Genomic DNA, 14629 nt, shown 5'->3' on the forward strand with positions numbered 1-14629 from the left:
AGCTATTTAAGTCAAGGCATGCTGTGAAAGCCAGAATGCCTCTATACCTCCATTTAAGGAAAAATCTCATCTGTAGATGCTGGCAGTCTATGCTGACAATCCAGCCCAAATAGAAAAGGTGGCAAAGATGCAAAGGAAATTGAAGTCACAGCCTCGATTATCTCCTCCAACAAAGTCAGCATGCCGACAGGAAAAGACTGGAATGCTGAATCATAGAATGGGAACATTTGTGCTGGTGAACCTCAGAATCTTGAACCCTCATGTTTCCTTGATTCCCTGAGCCACAGAAGTGGCCTCCTCTTCTCCACTTTGCTGATATCAGTCTTCACTTGCTTGGAAATCCTGCAAAGAATTTATCTGGGGCACTTGTATTGTAAGATGATAATTGTCCTCCTTAAGACTCACCCCTGCTACCTCTTCTTAACTCCCGTACTGGTAACTAGGATCAGGTCTCAGCTTACCCTAAGTGGGGAAATACAGTCCTTTCTATAGGAGGATAGGTTACAATCTGAATGAACTTCAGGTTCTGGTTAAAATGTTTTGGCCGGAACCCAGGAAACATGCCTGGGAGTAGGTCTTGAGGATGTTGGAGGAGGATGGAACATAAAGCCTGATGGGAGAGAGTAACATGGTAGCACTTAAACTCCTGACTTGGGTTTTAATGCTTTAGATATCTGGAGTTGGATCTAACATACTTGCTAGGACGGCATCTAGAAGATACGGTGGAAATGCTAGAATGTATTTGGCATGGTATTGAAGAAGGGGTCATAAAGCTCAGGAATGTTGCAGTGTTAGAATGGATTTGTTGTTTGAAGCTTGAGAAGCTACCACTTGAGTGTTTTCCCTGGGAAGGCTCAGATGACACTCATAACTAAGGCCATAAAAAATGTACTGGTGAGAAGCGTGGTTATGGCTGACCTCTAAAGGGTAGAATGGTGGTAGAAGATAACTGCTATAATACTGGACTTCTTGATGTCAGCGTAGATGATGGGATGCAGAAAGGTTGAAGGCCAGATTGTGGAACCTGTCAGATGCCCAATGGATGGAATTAATGGGTACTAAGACATGGATCTGTGAAGGAGTTTAAGATCATGATGTTCCAAGGGGCAAAATAGAAGGACAGCTGATTAGGATGTTACCTGACTTGTGTATCCACTTGTATAACTACTAGCAGCTAGTTTTCAATCTTAGGCACTAATGGAAGGGAAAGCCCAGATTCCCTTGAGGGAGAGTCCTCAAGTATATAGGATAAACATCACCTTGATCCTTCCCCAAAGGGGCAGCCATTTAGCAGGGTAACTATGCAGTGGAGAAAGAAGAATACTCCTATCTTTCAACCAAGGACTTTTGAATATAGGGTCTGAGCTATATGGATCCCAAAGGACCAAAACACAATTATGCTCCTCTGGTTTTATGCAAGTCCAGTGATAAATGGGGTCCCGACTAAATTCCATCCCAGTGGGTATAATGGGTCTGACCCCACTCTATTTCTGAAGTAAATATACATAATTGGGATAGATATACTTAGAAACTGATAGAATCCTTGGGCCTACATTGATAGTTCTTGCTTCATGCCCCATATACTTCTCAGATGCTGCAGGCTTGGGTCAGAGTTAATGACCCAGGGGCCTCCCTTGATTGAAGTGTTATGTAGGCACAAAGTCAGTGAGGCTTTAGAAGACTTGAACAACTATTAACCGATTTTATGTAATTGACATTTATAGAACACTCAACCCAATAATAGTAGGATACCATTCTTTTTTTTTTTTTAATGCACAAGCAAGGTTTATTAGGTTGACCATACTCTACATCACAAAACAAGTCTCAATACTTTTAAGATGATTCAGATCATGATGTCCTCTGACCACAATGGAATTAAATTAGAAATCAATAACAGATGTCTGGGAAACTCCAAAAATTTCAAAGTTCTATAATACGTATCTAAATAATCCATGGGTCAAAGAAAAAAAAAATAATGGAATCAAAGTACTTTCAACTGAATGAAAAGAAAACATAATATTTGTGGGATTTGGCTAAAACAGCACTTAGAGGAAAATTTAGGCACTAAATGCCTATATCAGAAAAGAAAGATCACAAATAAGTGACCTCAGTTTTCACCTTCAGGAACCAGATAAAGAAAGGCAAATGAAAACTAAAATAGGAAAAAGGAAATAGTAAACACCAGAGCAGAAATAGAAAACAGAAATGCAACAGAGAAAATAAATAAAACACAGGTATTTTAAGAAGACCAGTAAAATTGATACAGCCAGGCTAATCAGCAAAGGATAGAGAGAACACACAAATCATCAATGTTAGGAATAAAAGTGATGACATCGCTATATATTCTACAGATATTAGATGGATAATAAGGGAATGTTATAAACAGCTTTATGCCAATGAATTTTACAACTTAGTCTGAAATGGATAAATTTTCTTGAAATACAAAAACTGAAGCTCATTAAAATAATAGATAACTTGATTAGCCCTACATTGTATAACTATTATCCCATATATCAATTTAAGAAATTAATTTGTACTTAAAAACTTTCCTACAAAGAAAATTCCAGGTCCAGATGGATGCACTGTGAACTTTACCAAAGGATTAAAGATTACTCACTCTATATAACCTTTTCCAGAAAACTGAAGTTTGGGAATTCTTTTTATTTATTTATTAACAAGATTTTATTTATTTATTTGATAGAGATCACAAGTAGGCAGAGAGCGAGGGGGAAGCAGGCTCCCCGAGACCGATGCAGGGTTCAATCCCAGGACCCTGGGATCACAACCTGAGCCAAAGGCAGAGGCTTTAACCCACTGAGCCACCCAGGTACCCCGAAGTTGGGAATTCTTTACAACTTATTCTATGTAGCCAGCATTACTCAGATAAGAAAACCAGACAAATACATCAAAAGAAAAGAAATTCAGATTAATTCCTCTCAAACATAGATGCAAACATTCTTAACAATTTTAGCAAATATAATACAAGAGTATGCAAAAAGGAAATACATCATGATCGAGTGGATATTATCCAAGGAATAGAAGGTTGGCTTAACATTTGAAAATTAATGTAATTCATCATATTAACCAACTAAAAAAGAACCACATGACCACTTCAATAGATGTATGAGTATGTGACAAAATTTAGCACACATTCAAGATAAAAGCTCTCAGAAAACTAAGAAGCTAATTTCTTCAATCTGATAAAGGGTATTTACTAAAAACCCACAGTTAACATCATACCTAATGCTGAAAGCCAAATGCTTTCCTCCTAAGATTAGGAACTTGGCAAGGACGACTGCTCTCAGCACTTCTATTCAATAAACTGGAGGTTCTAGCTACTGCAATAAAGAAAGACAAAAGAAATAAAAGATACCCAGATTGGAAAGGAAAAAATTAAAAGTCTTTATTTGCATATGACATCATATATGTACATAAATCTATTAAATCTATTAAAAAAAGACTCACTAGAAATATGTGAATTTAGTAAGGATGCAGAAAAGAAGATCAATATACAAAAATAATATTTCTATATACTAGCAACAAAACAACTAGAAATTGAGATTAAGAAAATAATACCATTTACAGGGGCAACTGGGTGGCTCAGTGGGTTAAAGCCTCTGCCTTCGGCTCAGGTCATGATGCCTGGGTCCTGGGATCGAGCCCCACATTGGGCTCTCTGCTCTGCAGGAAGTCCACTTCCTCCTCTCTCTCTGCTTGCCTCTCTGCCTACTTGTGATCTCTGTCAAATAAATAAATAAAATCTTAAAAAAAATAATACCATTTACAATAGCATAAAAAATCCTTAGGTGTAAGTTAGACAAAGAAGTACAAAACTTTTATGTTGAAAAATACAAAACATTGCTCAGAGAAATAAAAGAATATCTAAGTAAATGGGAACGTATACAATGTTTGTACATCGTAAGACTCAATATTGTCAAGATGTCACTTCTCAAACATATGTATAGATTCAATGTAATTCCAATAAAAATCTCAGCAGATTTTGTATGTGTATGTAGACATTGACAAGTTAATTCTAAATTTCAAACAAAATTGGAAAACTAAAACAACTTTGAAGAACAAGATTGGAAGGCTTTCAGTACCTGTCGTTAAGACTTATAAAACAGAAATCAAGATGATGTCATTTTAGATTAAAGAAAGCAAATAGATCAGTGTAACAGAATAGAGAATTCAGAAATAGTCCTACACAAATACAGTAAATTGATATTTGACACTAATGTCAAGGCAATTCAATAGAAAAATAATAGCATTTTCAACAAATGGTGCTGGAAAAACTAGACATCCAAATGCAAAAATATAAACTGATTCGTGCTTTGCATCTTATACAAAAATGAACTCAAAAAGGATTATAGATCTAAACAAAGGCTAAATTAAACATGTAAAACTTCTAGAAGGAAATATAGAAAACATTTCTGACTTGGGTTAGGTGGTGATTTCTTAAATTCAACACATAAGCATGATCCGTAAAAGACAAAACTTATAAATTGAACTTCATCAAAATTAAGAACGTCTGCTCTTTGAAATACCCTTTTTAGAGAATGAAAAGATAAACTACAAGCTGGGAGAAAATATGTGCAAATTTGAAGGAGTTAAATCCACAGTATATAATGAACTGCAAAACTCATAAGAAAATAATTCATGGACGCCTGGGTGGCTCAGCGGATTGAGCCTCTGCCTTCAACTGGGGTGGTGATCATAGGGTCCTGAGATGGAGGCCTGCATCGGGCTTTCTGCTGGTGGGGAGTCTGCTTCTCCCTCTCTCTCTGCTTGCCTCTCTGCCTACTTGTGACCTCTCTCTCTGTCAAATAAATAAATAAAATCTTCTAAAAAAATAATTCATTTAAAAATGGGAACAAGTTTGAACAGACACTTTATCTAAGAAGCTGTATGGGTGGAATATAAACACGAAAAGATGGTCAACATTTTTAGTTAACAGAGAAATACAAATTAAAACTACAAGGAGATACCATTTTATATAAATGTCTGAACTTTAAGAACATTGACCATATAAAATAATGGTGAGGATATGGGACAACTAGAACTCTTAAACCCCACTGGTGCACATATAAAATAGTAAATCTACTTTGTAAAAACAGCCTAGCAGTTTCTTTTCTTTCTCTTTTCTTTTCAAGTAGGCTCTACACCCAGCGTGGCAACCAATGTGGGATTTGAACTCACAACCCTGTCTAGCAGTTTCCTAATAACTTAAACACACATAACAATATCATCTGACCCACATTCTACTCCTAGGTATTAACCCAGGAGAAATGAAAGCATATTCCCATACAAAGATTTGCACATGATCTATCATAGCAGCTTTATCTGAAACAATCCCAAACTGGAAACGATCTAAGTGTCTACCAAGGGGCACTTGGGTGGCTCAGTCCCTTAATTGTCTAACTCTTTATCCCAGCTCAGGTCTTGATTTCGGGGTCATGAATATACGTCCGGTTTTGGGCTCCACGCTGCAAATGGAGTCTACCTTAAAAAAAAAAAAAAAGTCAAAAAAAAAAAGCCTAATCAAAAAGTAGATAAATTGGTTATACTCATGCAATGGAATAGTACTCAGCAATAATAAGCAATAAACTGTCGATACAGATGACAAAATGGATGAATCTCAAAATAATGCCGAGTGAAAGAAATCAGAATGTACTCGCAGCATGGTTATCATTAACGTCAAATTTTAGAAAATGCAAACTAATATAGGGTGAGAGAAAGCAGAACCTGTTTATATGAGGTAGGAGGGGGAAGCCAAGTATTTCACAGAGGGGTGAGGTAAATTTGGGGTGGGGGATGTGAAGGGAGTGATTGTTACCTTGTGGGGATGTGTATACAATGTTCACTTACCAAATAATGCAGTGTTAATACCTGCAGTTTCTTGCATGTCTATCATACCTTAATCAAGCTGTTGAAAATTAACAGAGATAATTTTCAACTGTTGTGCAAGGTTTGCCACAAAGTATAAGATCTGCATATAACCGCACAGCTAATCTATATTAATTTTTGTCCCTTAGCGTCGTGAAAAAGCTGCAACATGAGAAAGCTCTGATGCCAAGGTTGGGTTGAGAAATGATTATAAAGGTACTAATCTAAAAATCACATTTTCATTTACTGAATTCACTTTCCATCTTGTAAAACGAATATTGAGGATACTTCTAATTTGATTCGTTTAAATCTAAATCAGCGGGGGCACATTTGTAGAGACTATGAAATCCAAACCACTAGCGTCGTCATTATTTGAAGCCCAGCAAACAAACCCCACCATCAAGCCAGCCACTGAGGGCGGAAAAGGCCCGGAAGTCTCTAGCTCGCGCAAACTCTGTGCGGGGCCCTCCACGTGCATGGCCCCGCCCAGCGCGCCCCTCCCCGCGCGCCCCCGCTTCAGGCCCCAGGCTTTGTGGCCACGTGTACTAAGTGGCGGCTCCCAGCAAGCTCTGCAGAGGGCACGGCGCTGTGCGCGCAAGCGCAGCGTGGAGCCTGAGTAGCGTCAGTGCGCGCGGTAAGTCTCCTCACGTGCGCGACTGGGGTCTGACGGCTAGCCGCGGTGGCGGGCGGAGGGCGGAGGGCCGAGGGCCCAGCATGTGGGGCCGTGGGCACTTTTCTAGAATTTCTGTGGCGGAAAGTGCGAGGTCAGTAGTAGTCATTGGATAAGTTCGATGCCAGCCGCTTCAAGGACTGTCTTTTACCCATAGTGGCCGTTTAGGGTTCCCAAGTATGGGGCGAGGCCCATTTCCTGGCCTTCCTCAGCCTTGGAATCGCCCGCCTACTTCTGAGGGTGACGGGCACCCCAGTTTTTGAGTTGCGGTGCTGGGGAGGCAAAACTGGCTTGCAGGTAACTCGGGCCTGAGTGTTCTTAGTGGAGATGGGGTGTCTCAGGCAAGTAGTGGGGTGGAATTCACCCCGTAAATTTTGTACCATTTAAACTTCAAAAGCCCTCATAAAATGGGTGTCGAGGAGCGACCTGGACTCACTCATTCCAGATTCTTGACCTGAATTGTAGTGCCATCTGGTAATCCAGTGTTGTAGGAAACGGGTGAAGCATCAGTTTTTACGGTTTTAAGATGAAACTATAGTTTCTTGGGATTTCCAGACAATTTCAGTTTTTACTAAATTTAAGGCAATGGCTTCCAGAGAAGTAATAGTCTCTCCAAGCAGATTCCAATTTGGTATTACAACTTTTTGCTCAACTAAAACATTTTTTTTTTTTTTTTTTTTTTTTACCATTAGTGGAGGAACGACACTTGTTTTGAAGATACATTCATGCAGCTTAATGATGTGAAAAAACTGTTTAAGGTGTAACAAAAATCAGGAGATTAAATTAATGTTTTTTGACTTTTTCTGTGACAGTTAATTTTTCTTTCCATAGTTGAGAGAACATTTGGAACTTTGGTGTAGCACTGTTCATAGTTAACTTTTAAAGCTCTTAAAAAGTCTATATTTTCAGTTTCCTTCACAGAACTAACATTTAGGCTCTGAAAGTGCAGTATTCTAGTGTATTAATGATAAAATTATAAGCTAGTCAACATTTATTTTGAAACATTTTGGAGTTGGAAAGTATATTATGTAATGAAAATTAGTTTTGATGTAAGGGCAAAATTTGATTCATTTTGCAGTCCTTGATTGCAGGGTATCTTCAAAAGTAGAAACCACTGTACCTTTTAAATAAAGTTGATTACCAGGGTAGACTGTTTGTTCTCTATATGTTTGTAGTGTTTGTTTCGTTTGCCCTTTTGGGAGGGCATCAAGTATTTTGAAAGAATATGCACATTATTCTGAAATATTGATTTATGTAACTGATCACAATGTGCCTGGATATCCACTACAGTGTAAATTTGTAAAAAGCTTAGCTGAAGAGGTAATTTCAAAGCTAAATTGTATATGATGAAATTGTAGAATTTTTATATTCAAATAAAATTAATTATTAAAGATCTCTGAGGTCATTTTTGATAGATTTTGAAATTTGATAATTTAGGAACAAAATATACTCGTAGGAATTCGAACATTATATAGTCTTTATTCACCTTAAATGACAGATTATTGAACTTAATTCAAGATATTGAATTGTTTTAGTTTTTCAGGAATTGTCCAGATGGATGAAGATATGCATTACAATAAAGGTACTGACACAAAATTATTTTTGGATGTAAGAGCTACATGATCTTGATTAATTTCTAATCTTCATTGCATTTTGATTTGGTTTTAGTTGAAGATGTGGTTGGAAGTCATGTGGAAGATGCAGTAACGTTTTGGGCCCAGGTAAATAGTGTGGTTGATTTCCTCCTCCTTCCCCTTCCTCCACTAACCAGGTCCTGCCCAACAAAAACAAAAATAAAAACCCCAGAATATAGATATCATTGTCATTCTCAGTGCCTAATTCTTCTTCTTCTTCTTTTTTTTTAAGTTTTTAAATTAACGTGTAATGTAGTATTTGTTTCAGGGGAAAGGTCTGTGGTTCATTAGTCTTACACAACACTCAGCGCTCACCACAACACATTACCTTTCCTAGTGTCCATCACCTAGGCATCTCATCCCCCAACCCTCTCCCCTCCAGCAACCCTCAGTTTGTTTCCTAAGATTAAGAGTCTTTTATGGTTTGTCTCCCTCTCTGGTTTTGTCTTGTTTCATTTTTTCCTCTCTTCTCTGATCCTCTGCCTTGTTTCTTAAATTCCACATATCAGTGAAATCATAATTGTCTTTCTCTGATTGACTTATTATTATTATTAGCATAAAATACCCTCTAGTTCATCCACATCATTGCAGATGGCAAGATTTCATTTTTTGATGGCTGCATAATATTCTGTTTTATATATTATTTATATATTTATAATCTTTATATATGTATATATACACACATATATATACACACCACACACACATACCGTATCTTCTTTATCCATTCATCTGTTGATGGACATAGTTTGGGTGTTGTGAACATTTCTGCTATAAACATTGGGGTGCACATGTCCCTTCGGATCACTACATTTGTATCTTTAAGGTAAATACCGAGTAGTGCAATTGCTGAGTCATAGGGTAGTTCTGTTTGCAGTTTTTTGAAGCACCTCCCTCCTGTTTTCCAGAGTGGCTGCATTAGCTTGTGTTCCCACCAGGATCCACATTCTCACCAGCATCTATCATTTCCTGATTTGCTTATTTTAACCATTCTGACTGGTGTGAGGTGGTATCTCATTGTGGTTTGATTTGTTTTTCCCTGACTCTGACTGATATTGAGCACTTTTTCATGTGTCTGTTGGCCATTTGGATGTTTTCCTTGCAGAAATGTCTGTTCATGTCTTCTGCCCATTTCTTGATTGGATTATTTGTTCTTTGGGTGTTGAGTTTGATAAGTTCTTTATAGATTTTGGGTACTAGCCCTTTCATATGTCATTTGCAAATATCTTCTCCCATTCTGTCAGTTGTCTTTTGGTTTTGTCAACTGTTTCCTTTGCTGTGCAGAAGTTTTTTTTATCTTGATGAAGTCTCAATAGTTCATTTTTGCTTTTGTTTCCCTTGCCTTTGAGATGTATCTAGGAGATGTTTCTGTGGCTGAGGTCAAAGAGGTTGCTGCCTATGTTTCTTAAGGATTTTGATGGATTCCTTTCTCACATTTAGGTCTTTCATCCTTTTTGAGACTATTATTGTGTATGGTGTAAGGAAATGGTCCAGTTTCATTCTCCGGCATGTTGTTGTCCAGTTTTCTTAAAACCATTTGTTGAAGAGGCTTTTTCCATTGGATATTCTTTCCTGCTTTGTTGAAGATTAGTTGACTGTAGAGTTGCGGGTCCATTTCAGGGTTCTCTATTCTGTTCCATTAATCTGTGTGTCTGTTTTTGTGCCAGTACCATACTGTCTTGATTACAGCTTTGTAATAGAGCTTAAAGTCTGGTATTGTGATGCCACCAGCTTTGGTTTTCTTTTTCAACATTCCTTTGGCTATTCGGGGTCTTTTCTGGTTCCATGCAGAAGTGCCTAATTATTCTTAGCATTATTTAATGCAAGGCATTATTAGAAGACAAATGGTTACTACCTGAGTTACGAGTAGTGTGCTCATAATACACTGACTTAAAAAAGAAAGCAAGAGGGGCACTGGGTGGCTCAGTGGGTTGGAGCCTCTGCCTTCGGTTCGGGTCATGGTCTCAGGATCCTGGGATCGAGCCCTGCGTTGGGCTCTCTGCTCGGCGGGGAACCTGCTTTCTCCTCTCTCTTGGCCTCTCTGCCTGCTTGTGATCTCTCTCTGTGTGCCAAATAAGTAAATAAAATCTTAAAAAAAAAAGAAAGATTATAATTGTGGTTTGAGAATTATACTCAATTTAATACCAATAATCTAGGCTGCATAAATTACTGAAGATGCCAAGATACTGTATTTGTGATGTTACAGCCCCATCTAGGGGTCTTTTATAAGATTGTTTCTTAAAAGATTGTGTTTTTAAATGTCATTTTTTTTTTTTTTTGATGGCTTAATTTTGAATTTGAGATACAGTAACTTTTTCATCATAAAATGGGAAACACTAGTGGAACATTTACAGTTTTCTGTCAGACTTTAAGTCAGATAACTTTGCTTAGTTTTAAATATAAAGCAAAACACCTAAATGCTTATATTCCAGAATTTAAGAAGGTGAATCCCTCTAATGCATAGAGTTACTCACTAATTTTTTAATTTTGTGAACTGCATATGTGGGAGGGAAGAGAATGATGTTTTTACACTACCTGCGGTGTAAGAACTCTTTTCTGGGGGTGGAGTGAATTGGCAATATGGGAAGTGGAATTTATGAGAAGAAAACTTGTAGAAGAATATGATTAGCCCAGAGTTTTTATATCTATGTAGTAAACATTGTAGAATGGTAATACTCACAGAAAACTTGTGATAAATATGTGATTCTGCTTATGCAGATATTTTTTTAAAGGGTGCCCACATATTCTCTGCCTGTTGTCTCTGTATTAATAGCAGTTGTGTCTCAGGTTAGACGATAAATATGTTTAAGATCATAGCTTAAATAAGATTTTCTAGGGATGCCTGGGTGGCTCAGTCGGTTTAGCATTGATTCTTGATTTCGGTGTTGTGAGATCTAGCCCCACATTGGGTTCCATGCTGGGTGTGGAGCCTGCTTAAGATTCTCTCTCTAAGGGTGCCTGGGTGATGCAGTTGGCTAAGTGACTGCCTTTGGCTCACTTTGAGATCCCAGTGTCCCAGGAACAAGTCCTGCATCAGGCTGTCTTCTCAGCGGGGAATCTACTTCTCCCTCTGACCCTTCTCTCTCTCTCAAATAAGTAAATAAAATCTTAAAAAAAAAAAAAAAAAGAATACCAAAGTTTAAAAAAAAAAAATTCTCTAACCCTTCCCCATCTCTTAAAAAATTTTTTTTTCTAGATCATCACTGTTCAATAGAAATATGTGAGCCACATAAGGAATTTGAAATTCAGCAGACACATTAAAAAGTAAAAAGAAACAGGTGAAATAAATTTTATTTGATATATTTTATTTAACTCAGTATACCTAAAATATTTCAAAATGCAGTCAGCTCAGAGACATTTACAGGAGTTCTATTTTCCTTTTTCATATTAAGTTTTGAAATCTGGTATAAATTTTAGACTTACATATCTCAAATAAGACCAGCTACATTGATTTTTATTTATTTATTTTTTAAAAAAGATTTTATTTATTTGACATAGAGAGATCACAAGAAGGCAGAGCAGCAGGCAGAGAGAGAGGGGGAAATGGGTTCCTCACTAAGCAGAGAGCCCGATGTGGGGCTCAATCCCAGGACCCTGAGGTCATGACCTGAACTGAAGGCAGAGGCTTAGGCCCTTGAGCCACAGAGGCACACCCCAGACAAGCTACATTTAAAGTGGATTTTGGCATCTATATGATAGTACATAAACATATAGATGGAGCTGTGATCCATTAAAACTTTATTTACGAAATCAAGTGGCAGAAGCCAAAATTTGCCAGCCTCTGATTTCAGCCATGAAGTTGAGGCCTTGTAGAAACTTAACATGTTAAGAAGTTAGGAAACATGTCATAAATGGCTGAAAATATTAAGGGTTAAAACTACTAATGGCATTCACATCAATTGAATGATTTCAAGAAGCAAAGTGTGAAAATTTTTTATTTACTTGAGAGAGAAGGAGGGAGAGAGCGCAAATTGGGGAGCAGCAGAGGGAGAAGCTGGCTTCCTACTAAGCAGGGGGCCCAGCGGACTTGGGGCTCCATTCCAGGACCCTGGGATCATGACCTGAGCTGAAGGCAGATGCACAAATTGTAAAATTTGATTGGAGTTGGAATGGGTATAAATAAAGAGTAAATAGATTTACAGATACGTGGAGGCATATCAAGATGAAGATCTGCTCATGTATATTCTCTGCCTTTCTGCCACTATGAATTTCTGCCTTGTAAACCACTTATATGAGTACGCTGCAGAATTTTTGGTAGGCCCAGTGGGATGAGTAACAGCTAAAGGAATCTTAAGTATTTGACCTTCACCTTTATTTGAAAGAAAGAGCTTCCTTTTATTTCAGTCCAGATAGCTATAAGATCTAATGCAGAATATTTTGGTGTATTCTGAATTTTAGAGGTTAAATTCTGGGGCTTTATTCACAAAGACTGCTTGTAATGTGCTTTGGATCATTTTAAAGTCAGTTCCCTTTTTTACTCTGTAGTGATACTGATACTCATCATCATTCTTTGGAATGGCTCTTTCAGAGTTTCTTTTCAGTCATCAGAGATAATCATGTTCTTTCTAGCCTTACTCAATATTTTGCTGATATATTTTTAAGATTATATAAATATACTTAATTATTTGGGAATAACTTTAGACTTAAAGGAAGGATGTAAAATTAATACAGTCTTTCTTTTTAAAAAATCTAACTTAAATTCAATTTAGTTAACATATAATGTATTATTAGTTTCAGAGGTAGAGTTCAGTGATTCATCAATCTTATATAATAATATCCAGTGCTAATTACATCATGTGCTCTCATGTGATCTCATGTACATCATGTGATGTGCCTATCACTCAGTTATCTCATCCACCAACCCTCTCCCCTCCAGCAACTCTCAGTTTGTTTCCTGTGATTAAGAGCCTCTTATGGTTTGCTTTCTTCTCTATTTTTATCTTATTTTATTTTTCTTTCCCTTCCCCTATGTTCATCTATTTTGTTTCTTAAATTCCACATCTGAGTGAGTTCATACCGTTGTTTGTTTTTCTCTGACCAATGTTGGTAAGCATAATACCTTCTAGTTCCATACATGTCATGGTAGGTGGCAGTATTTCATTTTTTTGATGGCTGAGTAATATTCCCGTGTGTGTGTGTATAGTTTATACATATATATATGTACATTATATAGTCATATATATAATTTTATCCATTCATCTGTTGATGGACACCTGGACTCTTTCCATATTTTGGCTTTTGTAACATTACTGTTATAAACAGTAAAAATCTATATTTTTATATAGATCGAATCTATATTTTTGTATCCTTTGTATAAATGCCTCATAATGCAATTGCTGGATCATAGGGTAGTTCTATTTTTAACTTTCTGAGGAAACTCCGTACTGTTTTCCAGAGTGGCTACACCAGTTTGCATTCCTACCAACAGTGTAAGAGGGTCCCCTTTTTTCTGCATCCTTGTCAACATTTGTCATTTCCTGAGTTGTTAATTTTTGCCACTCTGACTGGCGTGAGATGGTATTCCATTGTGGTTTTGATTTGTATTTCCACAGTGCCAAGTGATGTTGAGCATTTTTTCCACATGTCTGTTAGTTGTTTTGTTAGTACAGTCTCTCTTTATATTCTTATCTAGCTTTCCTTACTGCTAACATTTTACATAACCATAATACAGTTATCAAAGCCAGGAAATTAACACTGGTATCGTGCTATTAACTGCAGCCCTTATTCAAATTTCAGCACTTTTTATCATTGCCTTTTTTCTGCTCCAGGATTCCACATGGTATTTCATTGTCATGTATTTTAGTCTCCTCTGGCTTTTGATAGTTCTTTTATTTATCCTTGTCCTTCATGACTTTGACATTTTTGATGAGTAGTGGTCAGTTATTTTATAGAATATCACTATGGTTTTTCACAAGTAGATTGGCAGTAATACTATAGAAGTGTTACTGTGTCCTTGTTAGTGTATCATATTGGGGATTCAAGATCTTGGTACATCATTTGATAATACTGAGCTTGCTTCACTTGATTAAGGTGCTCACTGCTGGGTTTCTTCACTTTAAAGTTACTGTTCTTTTTGTAATTAATAAATGTTTTAGAGGGAGATACGTTGAAATTATCTAATCTTGTTTTTCCTCAACTTTTCATACACGAATTTTATTATTTATTACTGTGGTCTTTTCCTAAAGATTTTCTCTCATTCCTTCTGCATTTATTAGTTGGAATTCCTCTTTAAGGAAGAACTATATCTTCTCCATTCATTTATTAAATTACTGAAATTAATATGGACTCATGGTTATTCAATGGGTTATAATCCAGTACTATCACTATTTTGTTGTTTGAATTGTCCCAGTTTTGGGCATCAAGAGATGTTCACGTTGGCTCCTGTGCCCTTTAAACATGTCTCCATTTCTTTCTTGAGCATTTCCTTACTTTCTGGTACTGC

At 37.0% G+C, this 14629-nt stretch overlaps 1 protein-coding gene across 5 annotated transcripts in view; it reads left to right on the forward strand.

The window, feature by feature from the left end:
- Positions 1-4835: 4835 nt before the first annotated feature.
- Positions 4836-14629, forward strand: part of STK31 (serine/threonine kinase 31) — a 91398-nt gene continuing 81604 nt past the window's right edge. For 2 of the 5 annotated variants that reach the window (XM_047695934.1, XM_047695938.1), the window contains exons 1-3: positions 6531-6647; positions 8089-8135; positions 8222-8274. In XM_047695934.1, the coding sequence (XP_047551890.1) occupies positions 6598-6647; positions 8089-8135; positions 8222-8274 (150 nt within the window). In that variant the 5' untranslated portion in view covers positions 6531-6597. The other 3 variants (XM_047695936.1, XM_047695935.1, XM_047695937.1) reach the window with 3 other exon arrangements.

Source organism: Lutra lutra, chromosome 11 (assembly GCF_902655055.1).
Source record: "Lutra lutra chromosome 11, mLutLut1.2, whole genome shotgun sequence".
In the NCBI taxonomy this organism is placed as follows: Eukaryota; Metazoa; Chordata; class Mammalia; order Carnivora; family Mustelidae; genus Lutra; species Lutra lutra.